At 38.0% G+C, this 24,596-nt stretch overlaps 2 protein-coding genes across 4 annotated transcripts in view; both read right to left on the bottom strand.

Moving 5' to 3' along the window:
* LOC132517307 (UDP-N-acetylglucosamine--peptide N-acetylglucosaminyltransferase 110 kDa subunit-like) overlaps window positions 1–24,596 on the bottom strand; it is a 252,303-nt gene that overhangs the window by 36,026 nt on the left and 191,681 nt on the right. The window contains exons 5-6 of one of the 3 annotated variants that reach the window (XM_060144231.1): window positions 2,716–4,618; window positions 1,080–2,485 (exon numbers count right to left, since the gene is read on the bottom strand). The exons of the other annotated variants lie outside the window; for them this stretch is intronic. Of the exons in view, the coding sequence (XP_060000214.1) occupies window positions 1,236–2,485; window positions 2,716–4,609 (3,144 nt within the window). The 5' untranslated portion in view covers window positions 4,610–4,618 and the 3' untranslated portion in view covers window positions 1,080–1,235. Of the gene's footprint in view, window positions 1–1,079; window positions 2,486–2,715; window positions 4,619–24,596 lie in introns of those variants that run through there. 3 annotated transcript variants of the gene reach the window in all.
* On the bottom strand, window positions 1,236–4,477 carry LOC132518433 (UDP-N-acetylglucosamine--peptide N-acetylglucosaminyltransferase 110 kDa subunit-like). The gene is made up of 2 exons (XM_060146388.1): window positions 2,716–4,477; window positions 1,236–2,410 (listed from the first exon to the last, which is right to left on the bottom strand). Exons 1-2 carry the CDS (start codon window positions 4,475–4,477, stop codon window positions 1,236–1,238), a joined length of 2,937 nt encoding a protein of 978 aa, XP_060002371.1.

Raw genomic sequence — 24,596 nt, 5'->3', positions numbered from 1 at the left:
GATCCATAAAGACTTCAAGACCACGTCCAGAAGACAAGTTATTATATATAATACCCTAGAAGGTCTGAAACATAATTATCATATACATAGCTGGTCCTTCAGAGCTTTTTACCTATAACATGTTTTTTGATGAAAGTTATTTAATGTACTGGAGATAACTGTGACTTATTGATCAAATATTTGAATACTTATACTTACCTGGGATTTCATTTCTGCTGAAAGAAAAAGGAAGAACAGGACTCACTAAAAAAAAAAAAAAAAACTTTAGAAATGAAAGTAAAAATCTTAACACACACTATCACTTTTGGAAGCAGCACAGAGGGGCAGTCAACGGTAAAACACTGGTGAAACAGGTCAAAACTCTGGGTCAAAAATCCATTGTCGTTATCATCAGTGACAGTACCACAACTGTGCCCTTCAGAATTAATAATCACTCCTAAGGATCTTCATTTGGCACCAGATGATGCGTTTAAGAGAAATACTCTGGGAGGTTTTGAATCAGACTTGGTTTTTTGTTAGCCAAGTTACAGGAGAATTTTTAAAGTGGGGGGAGGGGAAGAAGGAAACGGACCAGGAAAAGAATTTAAGCCATCATCTATAAACCAACAAAGCACTGATAGTTCCAAACATTATGTCAGACACTAAAATGACTGATATAGGCTCAAGTGGTTTATAAAACCTATAAAAAGACTACACCAGCAAAGTCCCCATTTATCTGTAGAGTTCAGAAACCAAAACAAGGAATATTTTAGCTTAAAACCTTATCTCAAGAGAATCATATACACTTCACATGAATAAAAATACCTGAAACCAAACATTTTTAAAAGCTCCAATACCCAAAATATAAAGAAAAATATTAATCCAGAAGACTCAATCAATCCATGATAATCACAAAACGGCTGGGCAATCTCTATCTCCCTTCCACACTAACCATCCATCCCATGGAAGACCAAGGGAGATCAGACCTTCCACACTTACCTTCCAGACCTTCCAGACACCTGGCTGCTGCAAAATTCTATGGAGACTCCTTGTGGAACAGCAGTTTCCCATCTCTTGTGTCTCTCCCTATCGTGATCATGATCATGCAGGAAGCAAGTCTGGCTGTGCTATTTCTTATCATTGTCTGTCACCCATCTGCAACATGGTATTGTACAGATAAGGAAAAAGTAGTTCCCTTTCCCCCAGAAGGTTGAGGCTCAGGTACAGGGTAATTCTCCTGTGCACACAGTCCTTATTTAGGCCGACTCAGTGACTTCAACAGGCTTAATCATGTGGTCAGGTTTGTTGCCAGCTGCGTAATGCTCCCACATCTGTAGATAGAGCCGCTCTAGGTCCACTGTGTATTGTTTGGTGTTGAACAGAGGGCTAGATGTTCTCTGCTTCCAGACTTTGCCACAAAGTTTCTTCAGGTGTTCTAGATCAGTTCCCAGTTTCACAGCTATGTCTTCATATTCTTGTCTATTTTTAGCAATAAGCTCAAGACAGCCTAAACAAGTGAGCTGGGAAGCTGCAACTCGGGAAGCAAGAGTCTCTCCTGGCATAGTCACTATGGGTGTCCCTGACCAAAGGACATCCATCCCTGTGGTGTGTCCATTACAGAGTGGAGTGTCCAAGCAGACATCAGCCAGCTGGCCTCTCCGAACATGTTCCTCTTTAGGAGCAACAGGTGAAAAAATGATACGGTTCTGGGGAAGGCCCATATTTTGTGCATACTGTTGAATATTAGGTCCTCCTACTGCTGGAAAACGCAACAGCCACAGTACCCTATTGGGAACACGCTTCAGAATATTTGCCCACATCTGCAAAGTAGATGGGTCAATTTTATATAACTGATTAAAGTTACAGTACACAATGGCATCTTCCGGTAACCCGTACTGAGAACGTGTGGTTACAATAATGGTACGGGGAACCTCCTCTCCAGTGGCAGCCTTAATGTTGATCTGGGTAGTTGCCAGTCCATTGCTAAGACTGAATCCATTAATTGTTATCTGAATTTGTCCTCTGTTAATCATTTCAATAACTGCCTCTGCAATAGTATTCATAGGAATGACAGGCATATTAAGAGCTGTATTACTGCTGTCTGCGTTGTCTCCTCCATCAGGACATTTCATCTTGACAATCTGCACATCTGGGAGACTATCAAGAAATGCTTTGAGGTCGATGCCATTCAGCACAATCCGATTGTCATAAATGTGCCCTTTGGATTGAAAATCGATGACTGCTTTCTTCTTCAGGTAAGGGAACATATTAGCATGATCACCAATAAAGGAAGTATGGGGCATATAAGCCAGTTTCTCAGAATACTGCTCAGCAACTTCAGCAGGTGAAGTTTCCTGATCAGTGATGATATAATCCATGAAAAGCACGCCACTGGTCCCAGGGTAGCCCAGCCACATTGCCTGAATAGGAGCTGGCCTGAGAGCAAAGAGTTCATTTCGAGCACCCCTGGTATAACCATTCATATTTACAAGGATGTGTATACCATCTTTTTTTTTTTTTTTTTTTTTTTTTTTTGGTGGTACGCGGGCCTCTCACTATTGTGGCCTCTCCCGTTGCGGAGCACAGGCGCCGGACGCGCAGGCTCAGCGGCCATGGCTCACGGGCCCAGCCACTCCGCGGCATGTGGGATCTTCCCAGACCGGGGCACGAACCCACGTCCCCTGCATCGGCAGGCGGACTCTCAACCACTGCGCCACCAGGGAAGCCCGTGTATACCATCTTGATGGATGCGATCAGCTGCTTTCCCATTGCATGGAATCTGAGAAAGATCAATGAAATGATGGGCTTCTGCCATCACCTTCGCTCGGAAGTTTGTGCCATCATCTGGGCTCAGGGCATAACAGAATACCTCAAATTTATCAGGATTGTGCATGCCTGGAATAGACTGCATAAGATGAGAAGTAGGATGATTCCCAAAGTCAGAACTCACGTATCCTACACGCAGTCGACCATCACTGAGCTTCAAGTCTTTTGGATGTTCGTACGGTGGTTTATGAAGGACACCGATCTCATCCAAGCAGAGGTTCCCATGGCTCTCAGCAATAGCCTTCCTGAAGCCATGAGAAAGAGGATAGAGCATACTATGATGAGGCTGCACAGAAGGCAACCTATTCTTCTCCAGCTCGTCAGCCACAATGCTGACCAACTTCTTCATTCGCTCATCATAGTCTGTCCAATCACAGACAATCTGCAGGCAATGAGCCAAATCACAATAAGCGTCAGGAAAATCAGGTTCAAGCTTCAGAGCAGTGCGATAAGAAGCAATTGCTTCTGGAATATTCCCTGAATACTTGTGAATGGAAGCCAGATTGCTGTGGGCATCCGCAAGTGCAGGGTTAATCTGAATGGCACGAGTATAACACTGCAAGGCTCCCTGAACATCCTGCATCTCCTTTAGAATGTCTCCCATGTTACAGTAGGCATCAGCAAAGGTAGGACTGATTCGAACAGCCTCCTTATAATGCATCAGAGCTTCCTGCAGTTTTCCCTGCTGCTGCAATACACTTGCTAAATTTGAATGGGCAACAGCAAACTCTGGGAAGACTTCTAATGCTTTACAATACAAGCGAACTGCCTTTTCAAAGTTTCCCTGGTCTCCTTTGATATTGGCTAGGTTACTCACAGAGTCTGCATGGGTGGGACACAGCCGCAGAGCTGTATTATAACAATCTTCTGCTTCGGCAACACTGCCCTTCTCTTCCAGAGCGTTGGCTAGGTTGCAGTAAGCATCAGGGAAATGTGGTTGCAATTCAATAGCTCGCCTGTAGGTGTCTATTGCCAGATCTATCAGGCCTTGCTCATAGTATACACAAGCCAGGTTGGCACGTACCACTGCATGATTTGGGCTCAAGCTTAGGGCACAAAGGTAAGCTGCCACAGCTCTGTCAAAAATCCGTGCCTCTTTCAAGACATTTCCTAAATTGATATAAGCATCCAGAAAATTGGGGTCAAGCGTGACAGCCTTTTCAAAGTGATAAATTGCAAGCCAAATCTCCCCTTGTGCATTGAAAACACAGCCAAGATTACTCCAAGCTACTGCAAAGTTCGGTTGCGTCTCCATTGCTTTCAAATAACATGCCTTGGCTCCTTCCAAGCGACCCAGGGCTTTGAGCAGGTTCCCCAGGTCACTGCGAACACAGTACAAATCAGGATTGCACTGAAGAGCAGAGACGTAAGCTTGTACTGCCCCTTCCATGTCACCTGCTGCTACCAAAGCGGCTGCCAGTTTAATATAACCATCGATGAAATCTGGTTTGAGATGCAATGCATGCCGGTAATGCTCAATTGCTTCCTGCAACTGCCCTCTTTCCTTATACACATTCCCCAAATTCGAATAGGCTTCTGCCAGAAGAGGGTTCTGTTTAATTGCCAGAGTACTAAAGTGGGCAGATCTGTCCAGCCTTCGACACTGGAAGTGTAGAGATGAAAGTAATAAAAGTACTCCAGTATTGTCTGGCTCTTGTCTCCACAGCTGCATGCAGTGTCTCTCAGCTGCCTCAAAATCACCTGATTGATATTCTCGATGTGCCAACTCAGCTAACCCTTGGAAGGAAAGCATACGTTTCGTTGGTTCTGTGCTGTCGGCCACATTGCCCACAGAAGACGCCATCTGGAGGGTCTGCAGAGAGTGAGAAAAGGGGGTAATTGAGTCCCGCTGCCGCCACTACTGGCAAGAATGTTTCTAGAGGTAGCAAATACGAGGGCAGCAGCCATACCACTGCTTTGGCAGGCTTAAGTGGCGGCGACAGTTACAGGCACCGAACCTTAGGAACTCTGGTTGGTCGTCTAACTCTCACGCTCTTGAAATCTTAATTCTTAACCCTGCCCTCTTCCACCATTTTTCTCCTAATCAGGGAATAAAAATTACCTATACACTTGCCTTAGAAGAAATCAAAAGTCAGTAGTCCAAACACTTTTCAAAATTTTGTTTTCTGCCCAGTCGGAAAGGAAATACATGATTGACTTTACTTCATCATTCATATAGTCAATGTGGAAAACATTAGGGCCGTGAATTTCAATACAGTAAGATCAGAAAATTTTAAATTGGCCTTCCCAAACCACTAATAAGTAACCGATGTTGTATATAATGCTAAAATCTTAGAGACTGAGTTTGATATTTTAAAAGTTCTGAAAGGATTAGCTAATTTCTCCTCATTATATTTCTCATGCCTCAAACCTGAGTATTACTTTTTAAAAAATAAATTTATTTATTTTTATTTATTTATTTTTATTTTGGCTGCGTTGGGTCTTCAATGCTGCGTGCAGACTTTCTCCAGTTGCGGCGAGCGGGGGCTACTCTTTGTTGCGGTGCCCGGGCTTCTCATCACAGAAGCTTCTATTGTTGTTCCACAACTCTATGGGTTCCTTTTTAGGTCCTATGAAGAACCCTAGAAATTAGTTCATGTAATTATAGGTTTTTGCAAAATTGTCAAAAGTGAGATATTTTCACTTCCATCAGGTAAGACCAGCGTCTCTTTCTTTGCCAATTTTCCTTCTATCATATTCCGCTATGTTGGATCATACTGGAATGGCCACAGGCTTTTTTGAAATCTGGCTAAGGAGATTTTCTTTAGTTCTGTGGTACGCAGACCTCTCACTGTTGTGGCCTCTCCCGTTGTGGAGCACAGGCTCTGGACGCACAGGCTCAGCGGCCATGGCTCACGGGCCTAGCCGCTCCGCAGCATGTGGGATCTTCCCGGACCGGGGCACAAACCCGTGTCCCCTGCATCGGCAGGTGGACTCTCAACCACTGCGCCACCAGGGAAGCCCTAAGGAGATGTTTTAAGTGAGGCTATTATGTGATTTTCAGACACCACCATATGTAATTGACTATATACTATCCCATTACAGGAATAACTTCCAGTACTCATACTGACTACTCTACTGACTTAACTAGCACAAGACACAGAAGCATAAGGACAAAAACCACCTTACAATATAGCCATGTCTTGCACTTCACAGCTCTCAAAGCATGTGCGTTTGAAGAAGAAAAAAACAACTGAAAAGTACAAAACCAGAAGCTATTCTGTGGAAAATTATTTCAATCATCAGGCATGTGAAAGATAAGTCAAAGATTCAGTTTTCATCAATGCTTAGTCAAAACGGAAATTTTCTTCTGTCAAGAATATACTCCAGGGGCTTCCCTGATGGCGCCGTGGTTAAGAAGCCACCTGCCAATGCAGGGGACAAGGGTTCGAGCCCTGGTCCGGGAAGATCCCACATTCCACGGAGTAACTAAGCCGGTGTGCCACAACTACGGAGCCTGCGCTCTAGAGCCCGTGAGCCACGACTACTGAGCCTGCGAGCCACAACTACTGAAGCCTGCGTGCCTAGCGCTCGTGCTCTGCAACGAGAAGCCACCGCAATGAGAAGCCTGTGCACTGCAACGAAGAGTAGCCCCCAGTCCCTGCAAGTAGAGAAAGCCTGCGCACAGCAACGAAGACCCAACACAGCCAAAAATAAATAAATAAATAAATAAATAAAAGAATATACTCCATCAACAATGTGTGTAATGGAATGGTGTGAATGAGTAATTTATCAGAATTCCTGTAATGCACAAACCTATAGCAGTACTGAAATCAGTAATGCATTTATAATAGTAAATATTTATGAGGAAGTAATCCATAGAGGTTTTCTCAAAGTTAACAATGAAAATTAATGTGACATTATCAATAATAAATTGTGAAGCTGAAATAAACTTTTCTAAACTATTAATAACTAGAAGCAAATTCTAATCAACCATGTTACAAGAAATCTATGTCTATAAACTACGAAGTTTATTTCTTAAAATTTTATTTCGAAAATATATAAACTGTCGTATGAGGAGGCAGTTAAAGAATATATAGCTAAAAGAGTGGGGGAAAAGTTTTATAGAGACACATCTGGCAGTAGTTAATTTTTAAATGTCATTTTTCTAGATTTTGTGACACCTATAGTATTGATATTTGAAAGCATTTAAAAAATTGTAATTTGAAGATTTGCTACTTCCAGGTAGAATAAAATATTTGGAAGCAAAACAACATTTCCACTGAGAAAAACAAAAAAAGCCAAATAAAATAGCCAGCATTCAATCAAAAAGTTCTAGACAAACCAAGAGATAGAATCATATGACTAAACTTCTAAGAAAAGAACAGATAATACAAAAATATTTATATAAGATATTGTGTATCTTTATCAGGAAAAGTCTTTATCAAGAAAAGACTTTAAAATCATCAGAATTAATATTATATTTTATTTGTATATTTATATATAGATATTTATATATTTATATAAAGAACTTAAAGATAAAGCCCTAGTTAAGGCAGTGACAATAGTAGCAGTGGGAGTGAAAAGAAATGGTTATATTCAAGCACATTTTGTCAGGAAAAGTCCAAGATCAAATGTCTGACTGCATACATGGAATGGATAGACGGAGTGGGAAAAATCAGAAGTTAACTATAGAGGTTCTAATGAAGATGGGGTTGCCGTCACCCAACCCAAGGGGTTGCGATCATCCCCAAGGTCTAGGAGACTCAAAGGGAAGGTCATGGTCAGAGGCAAAGTTAATTGGTGGGAAAATAAGACTCCCAGTCTCTCCATCTCCTTATACCAGTTTTTTTTTAACATCTTTATTGGAGTATAATTGCTTTACAATGGTGTGTTAGTTTCTGCTTTATAACAAAGTAAATCAGTTATACATATGTCCCCATATCTCTTCCCTCTTGCATCTCTCTCCCTCCCACCCTCCCTATCCCACCCCTCTAGGTGGTCACAAAGCACAGAGCGGATCTCCCTGTGCTATGCGGCTGCTTCCCACTAGCTATCTATTCCTTATACCAGTTTTGTTTTTCTGCTCATGTATGTAGCAGCATTTCATTCAAGGGGAATGTCATTGATCTGACTGGTCAAATTAAACAACATAGTTCAAGGCATATTTACAGTGGTTAGTTCCTCCACAATTTAGAAAGTCACATTCACAATTTCCCTCTTCCTACGCTGTGGAACACATTGGCCATTCCTCCAAAGTTTCCACTCCACAGAGTGGACCAGAGATGACGTTAGCCCAGAACTGAGAGCTTGGCATGAGATGGTGTCAGCCCCACGCAGAGCTCTGGCATAAGTTATAACCCAACCCAGCTCTACAGAGAGCTCTGCATGGAATCCTGGGAGTAAACTCAGCCATAATAATGGGATTCTGTTTTTCATTTGCTTTTCTTCCTTGCTTAACTTTCCCTGGCCACTCTGACAAACAAACTTTCAGGCATTCCTGGGCCACTCACTAACTTTATTCCATTTAATCTCATCCAGATTCCCAAGAAAATTACTAACTATAAGGAGGGAAATTTGGAACATGGTGAGTGTTAGATGCCTGAAATATACAGGTCATTGAATCCAGTTAAGTAGCAAATTATCTGGATCTCAAATATGCCACTAGAATAGCAGACTAAGCACAATTTAATGTACTCTTACTGGAGACACATGTAAATTCTGGGTCAATTTTGAAAAAGTTGAAAGCACATAGCTGAGATTAAAAGAAAGAAAGGAACACCTGCATGTTTCAGAAAGTAACAGAGAAATTAAATCCAGAGAAAGAAGAGCGGACTGATGTCTGTGGGTTCCGTTCCTTAGTATAGGCCTTATGTAAATAGGGGCTGGAGCTAGAAATCTAACATTACCTTGAGGCCAGGAATTTAGACTCAGGATGGAACAATATTGAGAAGTTGGTACAGATATCCTACAGAAATTTCATGAGGAACTGCTTAGTCCATTAAGAGGGCCAAGGGCGGTGGTGAGGAAGATGGATATCTCTTGAAAACCTTCAGGTACAGAAAACATCAACACCTCTGAAAAGTAGGCCTGTCCTTCCCAGCGTTGTGATGGCCAGGTTGTCACTAACCTGTAAGGCCCTGTATGAATCAGAAACTGCAAGGAGAGTAATTCAAAGAAAAACAGATGCAGGATGGGTGTGGCAATAAATCCTAGGACCCTATCAGAAACAAAATTAAAACCACTCTAAAGGGAAATTTTAACAAACCAGAGCAGATAGTATCCTAACCAGAAGAGAATAATAATTCTGAGGAAGTTACTTTAGTTATTTAAGTAATATTCAATGCATTTCCATGGCCAGGCCCTTTTGAAGAATTCTAAAACATATACAAACAATTCGTTTACATCTTATATATCCCACCATCCAGAGCCAAATTCACTTAAGTACTGTACTGGTGGAAATTGGGCAGCACTATGGAGACAATTAAAAGGTGTTTACCATCAAAAAACATCAAGGTAAGAAAGATAATGTCTAATTTTTAATTATCCTGTGGTTTATTGAAATCTTTTGGAAACCCAAAATAGAGAAAACCTAGCAGGCAATGAAGACTTAAATCTTTAGAGATTTATCAACTCATCTATAAAAGCTTTATTAATCTCTTCTTTTAATACCATTCCTGAGAGGTATAAATGTGTCCAGTGATAGGGTTGAAGAAGCCTGAGAGAATTTCAATTGTTTACTATTCTTGGTCAGCTATTAAGACCTTTCAGGAGCATCTTGATTTTCATGGCATCATCCAACAAAAAGCAGGATATTTTACAGAAAGTCCTGGTCCACTTTTTGGCTTGCTTTTGTGTTTACGTTTTTGGTTTTCTCACATTGGGCGGTACATTAGGCTACCTATTGCATACTCCCTCATTCATGCATGCATTCATTCAAACAATATTTACTGAGTTGAGATATTTAATTAACACCCAATAAATGATGTTTAGATGAATGAATGAGCTTTTTATCAAAGTAAGTGTAAGTACTGAGAAAAATTACAGAATGTATGATCCCAGCCCCACAAAAGCGTATAATTGTGTTGAGGATATAACATATGCTGGTGAAATAACTAATATATCATATTGGACAGTCTCTAAGTTCAAACATGAGTTTTTATAAATAATCAGAGCCTAAGGAGGACAAAGAAGGGACAGTTCATTATGGGTTGAATCTATCAATAAATGTACATTTCAGATGAGATTTGAGATTGACCTTAAAGAAAGAAGAGGACTTAGATATATGAACAGAGAACAAAAAAGGCATGGTGATGCATGTGCATAGATAGTGTGGCCAATATTTATGTTCTTCATTAAAGATAGTCAGAGATAAACCAAATGTAACTGTTCCCATGGGTCCATTCTCAGTATCCAAACAAAACGGCAAATCCTATCTTAGTAAAACTAATGAAAAACACAGTCTTTAACAAAGACATTGTGAAGGAAAGGGGGAGAGAAAGGCTTGCGTCCCACACCACACAACAAAACTTATTTAATTATTTGTTTCATTTTCTCCTTCTGAAAATTTCCTCTCCCTCTCTCTGTATGTCTCTCTTCTCCCACCACATCTGGCCACACTCTACCAGCCACCTTTCCAGATCTTTCCAGAACTCTCCTAGTTTCATTATGCCACAAGTTAAACATCTCACAGGTCTCCAGGATGCATCCTCATCACTTATTCCACAAAGACAAACAAAGGACACTTCTCAGGATCAAGTTTCTTGGAAGGAAGAGGTCACGAGGAGTGATTATAAATAATATAAGGTGGAGAGCAGTGACTTAAAATACCATTTTTCCTCTTAGAATGTGAATACAGGGAACTTTGGGAAACTAGAAAATCTAGAAAGGATTCATTGATAATTATTTATTTTCAATGAATAAAATAAAATGTAATAATACGGCAAAACTCTGACAGATTAACTTTTTCAAAAGTTGCTTTCACACACCTTCACTATTGGGATGTTTCATAAACACATCTTTCTTCTTTCTTTGCAGATACTGGCACCAAACTTTCAAACCATAAGAACCTTCCCATAAGTCCCTTTCCAGGCAAGATTAAGGTATCACAATCCAAACAGATTTTTGAAGAAGATAACTGGTTGAAAGCACAGGGAAAGAGCTGGGTTTCTCTTTTTCAACGGTCACATAATGAGTAATGTGGGAATTGGTTTACAATGTCTCTCTCCATGAGGGGCTAAGGTTAAGATTAGAACTTCTGAGGCCAGAAGAGCAAAATAACTACAACAACACACATATTTTCAAGAGCCGCCCTTTGGATGTGAGGGATTGATTTTTCCCACTCTTTTTTCAGCAGCCCAACTGGTGTCTTTAGTAAATGACATAAGAGAATACAGTGTGGCCAAGAAGGCTTAGATTTCCTTAGCCCCAAGTCAGATATTCTCAAGTGACTGTCCACTCAAATTAAAAAGAGAGATTTACAAGAGGAAACTGGATACAACTGAGTGTACTTTTATTTCAACCCTTTACCTGAATGTTTTGTTTTGATTTCAGTTCTCCACTGAAGTTGCCTACATTAATATATTTTTAAGAACATTTCCTTAAGTTGAAGTATTCATTCAGTCTATTCATTTACTATAATTGAGAAAAGCCAAATGACTTAGGCAAATTCATTTCTATATTGCCACAGCAGTGTATTGTGAACTAAATGACACCTGGCAGTTCTTTACTCAGATACTAACTCAATTAGAAGGCAGAACAAGGATACCTACCCATTCAGGGAAGGAAAGGTCACTTAGCCTCTGTAGCTGTCTTAGGTCTCTTATCATCACAGTAACAAACTGAAGACTAAAAACCATACGATCATCTCAATAGATGCAGAAAAAGCTTTTGAAAAAATGCAATATCCATTCATGGTAAAAACTCTCCAGAAAGTGGGCGTAGAGGGAACATACCTCAACATAATAAAGGCCATATATGACAAGCCCATAGCTAACATACTCAATGGTGAAAAGCTGAAAGCGTTTCCCCTAAGATCAGGAACAAGACAAGGATGCCCACTCTCACCACTTTTATTGAACAGAGTTTTGGAAGTCCTAGCCACAGCAATCAGACAAGAAAAAATAAATAAATAAAAGGACTCCAAAATGGAAAGGAAAAAGTAGAACTGTCACTGTTTGCAGATGGCATGATACATAGAAAATCTGAAAGACACCATCAAAAAACTATTCGAGCTCAAACATGAACTTGGTAAATCTGCAGGATACAACAGATTTCTATATATAAATTTTGTATTTCTATACACTCACAGTGAACTATCAGAAAGAGAAATTAAGGAAACAATCCCATTTACAATCGCATAAAGAAGAATAAAATACATAAGAATAAACCTGCCTAAGGAGGTAAAAGACCTGTACCCAGGAAACTATATGACACTCATAAAAGAAATGAAAGATGACACAAACAGCTGGAAAGATATACCATGGTCACGGATTGGAAGAATTAATATTGTTAAAATGACCATCATACCCAAGGAAATATACGCATTCAGTGCAGTCTGTATCAACATATCAAGGGCATTTTCCACAGACCTAGAACAAATAATTTTAAAGTTTGTATGGAAACACAAAAGATCCTGAATAGCTAAAACAGTCTTGAGAAAGAAGAACACAACTGGAGGAATCATTCTCCCTGGCTTCAGACTGTGCTACAAACCTACAGTAATCAAAACAGTATGGTACCGGCACAAAAACATCCATCACTGGAACAGAATAGAGAGCCCAGAAAGAAACCCATGCACTTATGGTCAATGAATCTATGACAAAGGAGGCAAGAATATGCAATGGAGAAAAGTCTGGGCTTCCTTAGGGATGGTTTCATCAATTAATTTGTTTTCTTAAATGGACCATACTTTTCCATGTCTTTGTATACCTTGTGAGTTTCTTGGTTGAACATTTGGCTTTCAAATATTATAATGTGGTGTCTATGGAAATCAGATTCTCCCACTTTCCCAGGGTTTTCTGGGCTTTGGATTGTTGAAGGCTGTAGTAGTCTGTTTGTTTAGGGACCTTTCCAAACTAGTTTTGCAATGAGTGTACTCCTTATCGTATGTAGGCACTGAAGTCTCTGTTCCTTTAGTTCATGTTTAGCTAATGTTTTGACAGAGATGTCCTTGAATTCCTGCACCTAAGACAAACAAAAACAAATATACACAAGCACATCCACATGCACACTCAAAACCACACACCTCTCCCCATTGTGCAGATTGCTGGATCACTCCTTAACATTTAGCTGACCTGCACTGAGGTCAGGGCTCAGCCCATGGTAAAAGCTTAGAGACTCCTCTGGTGTTTTCAGAACATGCATCTGATCTTGAGTATGCATGTGGCTTTCTTAATTTCTCTGGACATATGTGTACTTTTTGTATGTTCTAAGTTCCCAAAGAATCTCCCCCAACTTTTGCTCCTGCATCTTATGTGGTCTATTGTATTTCAATGCACAGTCTTCTGCCCCAGGCATCTGTGCCTTGTTAGTTCACCTTGCACTTTTTTTGAGCAATGACCGCTGCTTTTCCAGACTGTGTTCCAGGTTAGCTAAGACAGAGATAAGCATCTTGTGTCAGTCCTTCAGGTAGCTCCCAGACAGGTTAGAACAGATACACATAATAATCCGAGAGTATGGGCTCTTCTGCTCCCTCCTGAAGCAGGATTGAGGGCCCCATACTACGAATGGTCTGCTGCTACTTTAAGACTATCACTGCATTAAGACCCCACCACTTTAAGACCACCACTACACTAACAGTAGATGGGGCAAGGGCAAGTAAAAATGCCACAAAGCTTTCCTGCCATTTTCAAATTGCCCCTTCCCTGGTTCAGTATGTGTTTGGTTGCTGTAAATCTTTGCCTGATTTCAGGACTAAGAGAAACTCAAGGAATGCCACAACAAGAAACAATATAATCAAACTCTCAGATGCCAAAAGACAGAGAAAGAATCTTTACTCCCAAAGGAGAAAGAAAAAACAAATTTGTTACAAAGCAGGGATCCTCAAAAAGATTCATAGCTAATTTCCTATCTGAAACCACGGAAGCAAGAGGCCAGACATATTTAAAGTGCTGAAAGAAAAAAACTGTCCACCAAGAATTCTATATTTGGCCAAACTGGTTTCAAAACTTAGGGAGAAATTAACACATTCCCAGATGAACAAAGGCTGAGGGCGTTTGTTTTACAACTTCCTAACACTGCCCTATGACAAATGCTAAATTGAACCTTCAGGTTGAAATGAAAGGACACTAGACAGCAACTCGAAGCTGTATAAAGAAATAGAAATCTCCAGTAAAGATAAATACATGGGCAGATACTAAAGCCAGTATTGTGCTACTGGCTTGTAACTCTACTTTTTATTTCTTACATGATTGAAAAAACAAATGCATAAAATAATCATAAATCCATGTTATTGGGCTCACAAAGTATAAAGGTGTAATTTGTGACAACAATAATGTAAGGAGGAGGAATGGAACCGTAGAGGAACAGAGTTTCTGTGTGCTATTGAAGTTGGTTACAATTCAAATGATATTGGTTGAACTTTAGAAGGGTAAATGTAATCTTCTTGATAACCACAAAGAAAATATCAATAGACTATATGCAAAAAGAAATGAAAAAGGAATCAAGAGTTCACTACAACAAAACCGGCTAAGCACAGAAGAAGTCAGTAATGGAGTAAATGAGGGGCAAAAAATGCATAAGACATACAGAAAACAACCAGGAAACAGACAGAATTAAGTTCTTCCTCATCAGTAATTTTTGAAAAAGTGGATTAAGCTCTCCAATAAAAAGATAAATATTGGCAGAATGGACTTTAAAAACATCCATAATCCAAGTATATGCTGTCCGCACAAAACTCACTTGATTTCAAGAGACACAAGTTGGTTGAAAGTTAAAGCACAGAATAAAATATCCCATGCAAATAGTAACAAAAAGAAAGAAAGAGAGAGAAGGAGAAAGGAAGAAAGGAAGAAAGGAAGGAAGAAAGGAAGATAGATCTGGGATGGCTACGTTAATATCACACAAAATAAACTTTAAATCAAAAACTATCACAAGAGGAAAATGAGGACACTATATGTTGATAACAAGTTCAATCTATCAAGAAGATATAACAACTATAAACATATATGTACCAAACATCCCCCAAATATGTGAAGCAGACATTGACAGAATTGAAGGAAGAAATAGATAGTTCTAAAATTATAGTTGGAGATCAATACCTTGCTTTCAATAATGGATAACACATCTAGACAGAAGATCAGTAGAGAGGTAGGGGGACTGAATAACACATTTAACCAAGTAAACCTAACAGCCATATATATATCACTCCACTCAACAACAGCAGAATACACATTTTTCTCAAGTACACATGGAACATTCTCCAGGAAAGACCATATGTTACGCCACAATACAAGTACCAATACATTGTTAAGAAACTGAAATCATACAAAGTATCTTCTTTAGCCACAGTGAAATGAAGGTAGAAATCAATAACAGAACGATTGGTAGCCATTTCCCATCATGCCTGCCACACATGATATAAAGCAATGAAGGGAAAAACATACTTGACCATTTAGAAAAGTGGGAAAGAGGACATACCATTGACACAGAGTGTGTGCTGTTTCCCGTTGTCAGGGATAGAAATAAATTAGCATCATTTATTCATTAGTGTGTTAATTTCTTGGTCAATCATTGCGCAGCCAGTGTTTCTGCCTGATGTGAAGTTTTCCTATACTCAGTGTTGAGTGGAGACAACCTTGAAAGGGACATTTAAAAGGATTATACTGTGATGGGCTTAGCAGTACCCTTCCTCCTATGCCAGTATTTAGGCTGGGGTATTTCCATGCAGTGTGTACAATCGTAGGCCCCAGGTCACCAGAATTTAGTTGGATTCGTTTTGTTAATACATTCCCTCAGTACTTTGTCTTTTATTTCACTGTTGCATTTACTTCATTCTTTATTATCACTGCGAAACAACTTTGTTTCCTGTTCAGATGCCAAAAAGTGGATATCAATACCTCCTGACTTTTACACATCACAGGTCTGTTTTACATATCAGAGACAGAGACGGCAACTATTTCCAATGACTTTGAGACATGCTTTGAACATGTGATTAACATGTGGAGTGTTGAAATGTGTGTCGAGCTCATTATACTTGCTCTAAATGGTTTCAAACTGCAAAGATTTAAAAATCTTTATCTTTGAATAGTTTTCCTGTGCTGCCCCTTTTTGTCAGACTGTTAATGTGCAGTCTGGCACCTTCAAATAATATGGCTTTGTAACCAATTATTTACATGTTGTTTTATCCACAGAGAATCTTTTTTTTTTAATAAATTTATTTATTTTTGGCTGTGTTGGGTCTTTGTTGCTGCACATGGGCTTTCTCTAGTTGGGGCGAGTGGGGGCTACTCTACATTGTGGTGTGCAGGCTCCTCATTGCTGTGGCTTCTCTCGTTGTGGAGCACGGGCTCTAGGCATTAGGGTTTCAGTAGTTGTGGCACGCAGGCTTCAGTAGTTGTGGCTCAGTGGCCCTAGAGCACAGGCTCAGTAGTTGTGGCGCATGGGCTTAGTTGCTCCGCGGCATGTGGGATCTTCCCAGACCAGGGCCCGAACCCATGTCCCCTGCACTGGCAGAAGGATTCCCAACCACTGTGCCACCAGGGAAGTCCCCACACAGAGAATCTTAAGGTCAGAACATACAACTCGATTAACTACACTTCCTCCTGTTCACATTTCCCTCATCTTTTCTTCATCTTCTGTCTATGTTTCCTTGGCCCTGTTTATATTAAGTGCTTTTGCCATTATATTTGATTGTCTGTATTCCGGTGAGTTACCACAATGCTTTATGAGACATGGTAGGATATAAATGCATTTAAGTTATATATATATATATATATATATATATATATATATATATATATATATATGTAGTTTGCTTGAGTGCAGTGTTTTTTGTTTTCTGTACTGAATTCATTAGCATGGGTCGGTATAAAATTTAGCATAGGTCAATATGTAATTTGTAAACTAATAAGGTCTTAAAAGTGAGGAATTAAGTCTTTTAAATTTAATTATTCATTGTAAAGAGCAGAATAGCATACATAAACAGGTGCCTAAGGAAAATTTGTATTCTAATATGGAACTCTCATGAACACTTTTTTTTTCTTCTAATGGTATGATAGTAGGCCATTTGATTATTTCTATTTTTATGGCTTTAACTTTAGAACAATGAAATATTCGTAAATTTTAAAAAGTATTTTTCTTTATTTGATGCGGCTGGGATACTGGAGAAATGAAAGGTCAAACACCTATTGAGGAATCCATACTTGTCTATATATTGTGTACTTTTATTTCAATAACTGATTTAAAATTCCTAAAAGGATGCTATAATAAGTTATTATGCCATTTTACAGACTGAATTAAGTGAATTTCAGGGAGGTATGAAACTTGCCTAAGGCTATCCAGCTGCCAAGCGGTAGGAGTGAGAATTAAATCCAGGTATACCTATCGCCAAAGTTTCTGCTCATCTCTTTATATCATCCACTTTTAATAGCCAATGCTTTCCTGCTTACAAATATGACTGAGGTTTCCAGATAGTCAACATTCCTTTGTAATCAGATAGAAAACTTACTGTTGATTCTCTAAAGACATATTCCTTTTCCATTAAGTGACTTTAGTTGTTCAAATAATACTTCCAGACAGTAGTAATCACACAGTTGGAGACTAAGAACAGAACTCAGGGATGTGTCTAGCAGTCAGTAAAGACCAACTGGGCTCACTGATGATATTTACGGTCATTTCCTCTAGACTAACATAAGCTTATTAATAAGACCCTAATAATTCACAGTAGTGCCCTTGCCTGATTGTTTGTTCTTCTCCCTCTATCACTCTCTCTTTCCCCATATTATTATTATTTTTGGCAATTTTTGGTGAATTAAATTCAGGGATTAGTATTCAGGAGTACTAGTCACAAAAGCAGAGAATCTTAGCTCACCAAAGGAAGAAAATAGAGAAAAAGTATAAATTATATGAATACACACACATACACACATGTACCAACTATATGCTGCACTTCTCCAAAATCTATTCAGTATCTGCACATTTACTGTATATTAGCAGTAAGACCAGAAATGAGCGTAACGCTCTGTTTACAAGGCACAGAAAACAGACCCAAATATGGAAATTACTAGCAATGAGAATGGGGAAGAAAGACTACAACAAGGAATGTAGATGATATTTTTGTTTCCTAGCTATGATGCCAAATATTGAACTTTCAACTTGAGACAAGGAGGCCATAAAAAGTTGTATTAGTTTCCTAGAGCTGCCATGACAAAGTACCAGAGACTGAGGAGGTTAAACAACAGAAATTTACTCACTCACAGGTCTAGAGGCTAGAAATCTGACATAAGGTGTCAGCAGGATTGATTTCTTCTCAAGTATCTCTTCTTGGTTTGTAGATGCCATGTTTTCCTTTTGTCTTCACATGGTCTTCTCTCTGTGCATGTCTGTGTCCTAATATTTTCTTTTTATAAGGACACCAGTCATATTGGATTAGAGCCCACCCATTTGACCTCATTTGACCTCAGTTACCTATTTAAGGGCCTTATCTCCAAATACAGTCATATTACGAGGTATTGGGGGTTAAGACTTCCACATATTAACTTGAGCAGGACATAATTCAGCTGATAATAGAAGATAAGAGTAATTTAAGCAAGTAAGTAACTATTGTTTACAGTGAGTTGCTTAAGGATATGAATTTACTCAAGAAAAACAAGAAGAAATTACATAACACTGTACGTTATACAAAGATATTAAATTAATCATCATAACATCCTGTGAGATGGGCATTAAATTAGACTAAGCAAGATGAAGCAACTTATCCAGAATTGTATAGTTGGTACTTTCCAGAATTTAAACCAGTTATTTTCCCAGTTCCTTTCTATGTTATATATTCATTTCATTATTTGAAATGAATTTTGAGTCTTCATTTTGCTTAGTTTCTGAAGTTATATGGGGATAGAATGGAGTTGGATATTTTCAGTGACATTCACACATGGGGAAGGAAATTGAGTGCAGAAGCTTCAGCAATGTTTCCATGGAGAACACCAACAACAGAACCAGAAACACCGTTATCCTTTTGGTTCAGTGATCTTTCCTAAAGCACTACAAGAACCAATTTTAAGAAGCCCAGTGTTTTCCAAACTTTCACCAATGGGCTCTGCAGGGTCCTCTAACAGTATCTAAGAGAGTAACTAGTTTCACGTCCCAAGCCACTTAAGACAAGGAGTTCTGACTGTTCTCTGTGAGGAAATCAAGTGACAATCATAGCTGGTGATTTAGGATAGTTTCTTCAGGGCCCAGGCAAAACCTAATACACAGTAATAATCATTGTTAACTGCATCTTTGACAAGGATTAATCAGGTATCAAAGAGGTCTATAAATTGGGAGAAATTATGATCAAAGAGAAACATAGACCACAGATACTTAATTAATGCTCAATTTTTTATGAGTTTAACTTTGGTTAACCTAATTTTCCTTCTTCTAGACAATTTCCAATTCGTCTCCACAAAGAGACCAGAATAATCACCTTCCAATACAAGATTTATTGTGCTGCTTTAATTTAAAGCATACAGTGACTTCTACATTCACTCCACCAAGTTTTGCCAGGAGAGAAAAGGAGACGTTATATTTTGTCTTGAATTAGATATGCCACCATACTTGACTTAGCTCATCCTACTGGAAGCACTTTGAGGGCAGATTCTACAGTCTTGTCTTACATCCTCTACGGAATCAAGCCAAGGGAATCACACACAGTTACAGCTGGAAAAACATTTGTTCTGGGTTAATACTTTTAGCCTTTACCACCAAGACTTTATCACCAAGACCTACATTTACAGTCTCGAAACAGGAGACCTTCTTGCCTTCCCTTTTCATATTGACTAGGAAGGTAAAGGGAAGAACTGAGAAGTACCCAAAGTCAGCTAGCAGCCAGCACAGATAAATCATCGGTGGAGATAGTGTTTCTTTCAAAAGATATAAACATAAGAGGAAGTCCTAGTGTTTGAAGCAACTGTGCATAATAAAATTCCATGAAAACCTAGAAATCCAGATGCAGATCGGTAACATATTGGTTAAATAAGCTGTTATGTTCATGCAATGGACACGTGTACATACATTAAGAAGAACGAGATACTCTTTTCTATGAGATTCTCTTTTCACTGAACTCATCAGTGCTGCAAACACAATGTTACATAATACTTTTTCTTTAACATTATATCAGGCATCCTCATCTTGTCCTGCATTTATTGCCAGTGTTACTAAAGTCTATCACTTACCTCTTTCTCTTTTAGACATATAATTTCTTCTTATTTTGGAAGCATTCATCAATCCCTATTTTACTCTTTCTTTTAAATTACAAATGAATATTGAATTTTATAAAATATCTTTTGGGGGATATTTCAAGTGATTGTATACTTTTGCTCTCCTTTGACCTTGTTATATGGTAAATTATATTTTGTTATTTTACATTATGCTATTTATTATATATTGTATTGTTTACTAATGACACTTATTATATTATAATTACGTTATTTTTAAGGTAGCATTTTGTTTTAGATAGACAAAACAACCAGTGGAATAGGAAGCATCTTAAAATTAGATGCAAGAGCATAAGGGAATTGAGATTAAAATAAAATTCACGTTTTGGAACAGCAGCAAAAATTATTCAACAAAAGTGGGAAAATATGGCTATCATAGAATTACTAAATTCTAGATACAGCAACCAGTTAAAAGTTAAAAAATAATGAAAGTGTAAAAGTATCAGAAACCTGGGAGACTTGAAATAAATTATTCATGAGGAATACCTTTCTAAGATACAAAGAAAAAAGGATACATTTAATTATATAAGAATTAAAATTTTCCTCATGGCAAAATGCACTACAAAGGTCAGAAAACAAGCAAAAGAAATTGGGAAATATATTTAGAAATGGATATGCCTTCTTTACAACTTTTGAGAGAAGCACATGTTTCTTTTTCCTTTAACCTGTTATGTGGGTATTAATCTATAATGTAAGTGCAGGGTTCCTTTCCTTTAACCTATAATGTGAGATTTAATCTATATGGTAAGTGCATGGTTCCTTTCCTCTCATCTGTAATGTGAGTGTCAACATGGGGCCTTGCTTCCAAGCACAGACATTGGATGTTCCTGTACTGGTCCCGTCACTGACCATCCACAAAAACTTACAAATGTTGCTTTACTTTCCTGGGGGTTAGAGTCTTAGCTAAGAAATGGAAGCAAAATAGAACTTTCCCCCAGGGATGATAGAAGGTTTAAAGGAGTAAATATGTAAGTGACTTAGCACAGTGCCTAGTACAAGAGAGATCAATGTAAGTACTTACCAAGTTTTTAAAGAGACAGATGAAAGAAATAAAATGTGGTGATTTCAATCTATTGATATATATTCTTGACATTAAACTACATTGGATGACCTAACTTGCTCGTGCTTTTTCTTACTCTAGTGAACTTGGGTAGCTAATATCATAGTTTAAAATTTTTCCTTTTATATTTACAAGTAAATTTGACCTGTAAATTTCTTTTTCCTTACAGTCCTAATCTATTTTCAGTATTAGGATTATATAGACTTCATAAGATGAATAAAGGAGCATTCTTCCTTTGCTACTCCCTAGAAGTTTTTCTTTGTTAATATTGATGTTATCTGTTTAACAGAAGTTGGATAGAATTCACCTCCCAAATGATCTGGCCGGGTCTGGTATTTTCTTGGTGAAAGATTGTAAACTATTGACTAATTCCTTTACTGGTGCAAGAACTCCAGCTACAATTTCCTCTTGTGTCAGTTTTGGTAAACTTTAGGAGCTAGGAAATTGTCCACTTTACAGAAATGTTCAAATTTACTGGCATTTCATATATTCTCTGTTTGTAGTCTCTGCTATAACATTGTCCTGATTCTTTCTGTATATTGTTTACTTACATTTTTGTTTTGCTTAATCAAAGTTTTTTTAAATCTTTTCAAAGAATATTCTTTTGACTTACTAAATCACCTCAATTTTATACTTCTTTCTGTTTTATTAAGTTCTGCTCATATCTTTATTGTCTATTTTTCTATGTTCTCAGGGTTTATTGTTTTACTCTTCTGATGTCAAAACACTTGGTTATTAATTTTAATAAATCTTTTTACTTATAAATAGTTGAACTTTTTGAAGGTTCCAGCTTAGTTGTACATATCTAAGGGTCAGCTCCTCCTCATAGTGCTGGACTAAGGCTTAGTTCACCCTATAACAATGTATATATTGACATTTTTTCCCCTCGACTTTCTGTGTTTTGCTACTTCTCACTTCTCTTTGCAGAGAAGCCCTTTGAAATACCCTTAACTTATTTTACAGCCAATAAGTCTTTAAAATACTGTGTATTTTTTAAGATAAATCAACTTATATAATTAGGCAGGAAATCTGATCTGCCATATTTTTAAAAACAGCATAATTTCACTCTTCTCCACGATTAATCTGCTGTATTACACGACCTTCGAGTTTTTAGCTTTATCAATGACATGTACTCTAAAAATGTTTGAAAGATCCTACCCAGTCTTTTAAAACATCCTTGCTCCTTGTTTCAGTTCTAGTTTTATGTATATTTTCTGCCTGGCACCTGATTATTCCAACATCTGATGGATGGTCTTGGGAATTTAATTCTGGTATTGATTGCTTTTGCTGATTCTCTCCACTTGTAGCTGATTTCTTCATTATTGTGTAAATTTAGGTCATGAGCTCACGTTTAGCTAAACTTTATCTGTGGGAACGCTATAGGCCTGTGTTGAAGGTCTACCTCTCCAGAAAGGGTTTAGTTTTGTGTTTGGAATACCACCGATTTGGGAGCATTGTAAGTTAATTTCTTAGCTTCTGTTTGCAAGACCGCAAATAAATTTGCAACCCAAACACTGTGAACACAGATCTGCGGTTCAGAATTCTCAAGATTTCCTACCTGTTTCCTACCCAGAGCAGAGGCCAAGAGAATTTGCTCTTAGTCTCCCTTTGCCAGCAGATATTTTTTTCTCCTGGCACGCCCTTTCATTAAAGGTGAAGCCAGGGATAGATAGGTTTAGTTCTAACTTCCCATCTAGTAGGGATGGAGTCTTACCTCCTGCCTCCCATGTGGTCATGGCCATTTAAAAACAAGTCTCTATACCAGGTGTGTCATTCAACTACGGCCTGTATTCCAAATCCAGACAGCTGCCTATTTTTTATGGCCTATGAGCTATGAATAATTTTCACGTTTTAACTGGTAGCATTTTAAATGGTTACCTAAGTACCTAAATAATATCCTCAATTTTGCCTCTTTGGTCTACAAAGCCTAAAATATTTGCCATTTGGCTCCATAAAAACAGGATTTCCAGCTTCTGTTCTAAGCTATCAAGATCTTCAATCCACTCTTAATAGAGCTATCACTCTCACACATGTACTACCCTTCCTTCATGGGTCCTGGACATTTCAACTGCACACTTCCAAAATCAACCACGCACTTAAAAATGAGTTGTGTACATTTAACCTAGCATACCTAACCCTTTTCTTTTAGGAGAGTTTTTCAAGTAATCTTGCCCACCGTATTCTTCAGAACTTCATTAATAATGGCAAAAAACTGGGCTTACCTGGTGGCGCAGTGGTTGAGAGTCCGCCTGCCGATGCAGGGGACACGGGTTCGTGCCCCGGTCCGGGAAGGTCCCACATGCCGTGGAGCGGCTGGGCCCGTGAGCCATGGCCGCTGAGCCTGTGCGTCCGGAGCCTGTGCTCCGCAACGGGAGAGGCCACAACAGTGAGAGGCCTACATACCAGAAAAAACAAACAAACAAAAAACAAAAAAAGGCAAAAAATTAAAACAACTTAACATTCAACAAAAATGGGAAATGTTCATAACAATTATAGAAGCACATACAGTAGAAAACTATAAACTGTTATTGAAAGAGTGAGACATAACCTTTTATTCTTAGAGAACTATGTTTATTTAGGTCCCTTTTGTTTAAATAAGTATATTTCTGTGTATGTATGTATACAGTCATGTATTTATATACACATACATTATTTGTATGATATATTTATATAAACATATGAAATACATACCTATACACATACCTTTGATTTATATTTGTATACATACACAGGAATATAATTATATATTATATATTTATATACATTGAACTGAAAACTGGTAGTATACATATATATCGTGTATAAACGTGTGTCTACGTGCATGTGTAGAAAAGCAGGTTGAGAGATATGGAAGCATGAGTTAGACAGGGTTCAAGATTTTAAAAGTAGTTATGTGTAGGTAGTGAGGTTAAGGCCCATTTGATTGAAAATATTGCATATTTTTACATCAATTGTTATGATGACCAGATTCCTATGTCAATAAAATTATAAATAGCTATACATACTCGTATATGTAATGTATAACTAAAAGATATATAGTTTTATATATGTATTATATTTATACCATATAATAGAATTATACTAATACATTATATATTGTGTTCTATAGAATATATTAACTATAGTGTATTATATCAGATAATAATAATTATATATTTCTATATTATGATATAATTGTTTTATAATCAATATTACAGGATATATCATATTAATATTATGAACATATTAACCATAGAAATACATTTCATTACTCATATATTTTGTATATAATATATGCTAGGCAAAAATATATATTAATATAATACATAATTGTTATACACTAATATAAATATTAGTATATTACATTTATACATCAATATAATATTTAATATTGGTAT

This window comes from Lagenorhynchus albirostris, chromosome 3 (genome assembly GCF_949774975.1).
Source record: "Lagenorhynchus albirostris chromosome 3, mLagAlb1.1, whole genome shotgun sequence".
In the NCBI taxonomy this organism is placed as follows: Eukaryota; Metazoa; Chordata; class Mammalia; order Artiodactyla; family Delphinidae; genus Lagenorhynchus; species Lagenorhynchus albirostris.
Note: the sequence above shows the minus strand (reverse complement) of the source record. Positions and strands in the feature narration are given on the sequence as shown.

Bases quoted from the DNA above. Each gene is read 5' to 3' on its own strand.
- LOC132518433 (XM_060146388.1), bottom strand. From the start codon at position 4,477: ATGCAGCTGTGGAGACAAGAGCCAGACAATACTGGAGTACTTTTATTA. The intron at 2,411-2,715 runs GTATACACGGGC...CTCTCAGGCCAG, and splicing joins TGATCGCATCCATCAAGATG to CTCCTATTCAGGCAATGTGG.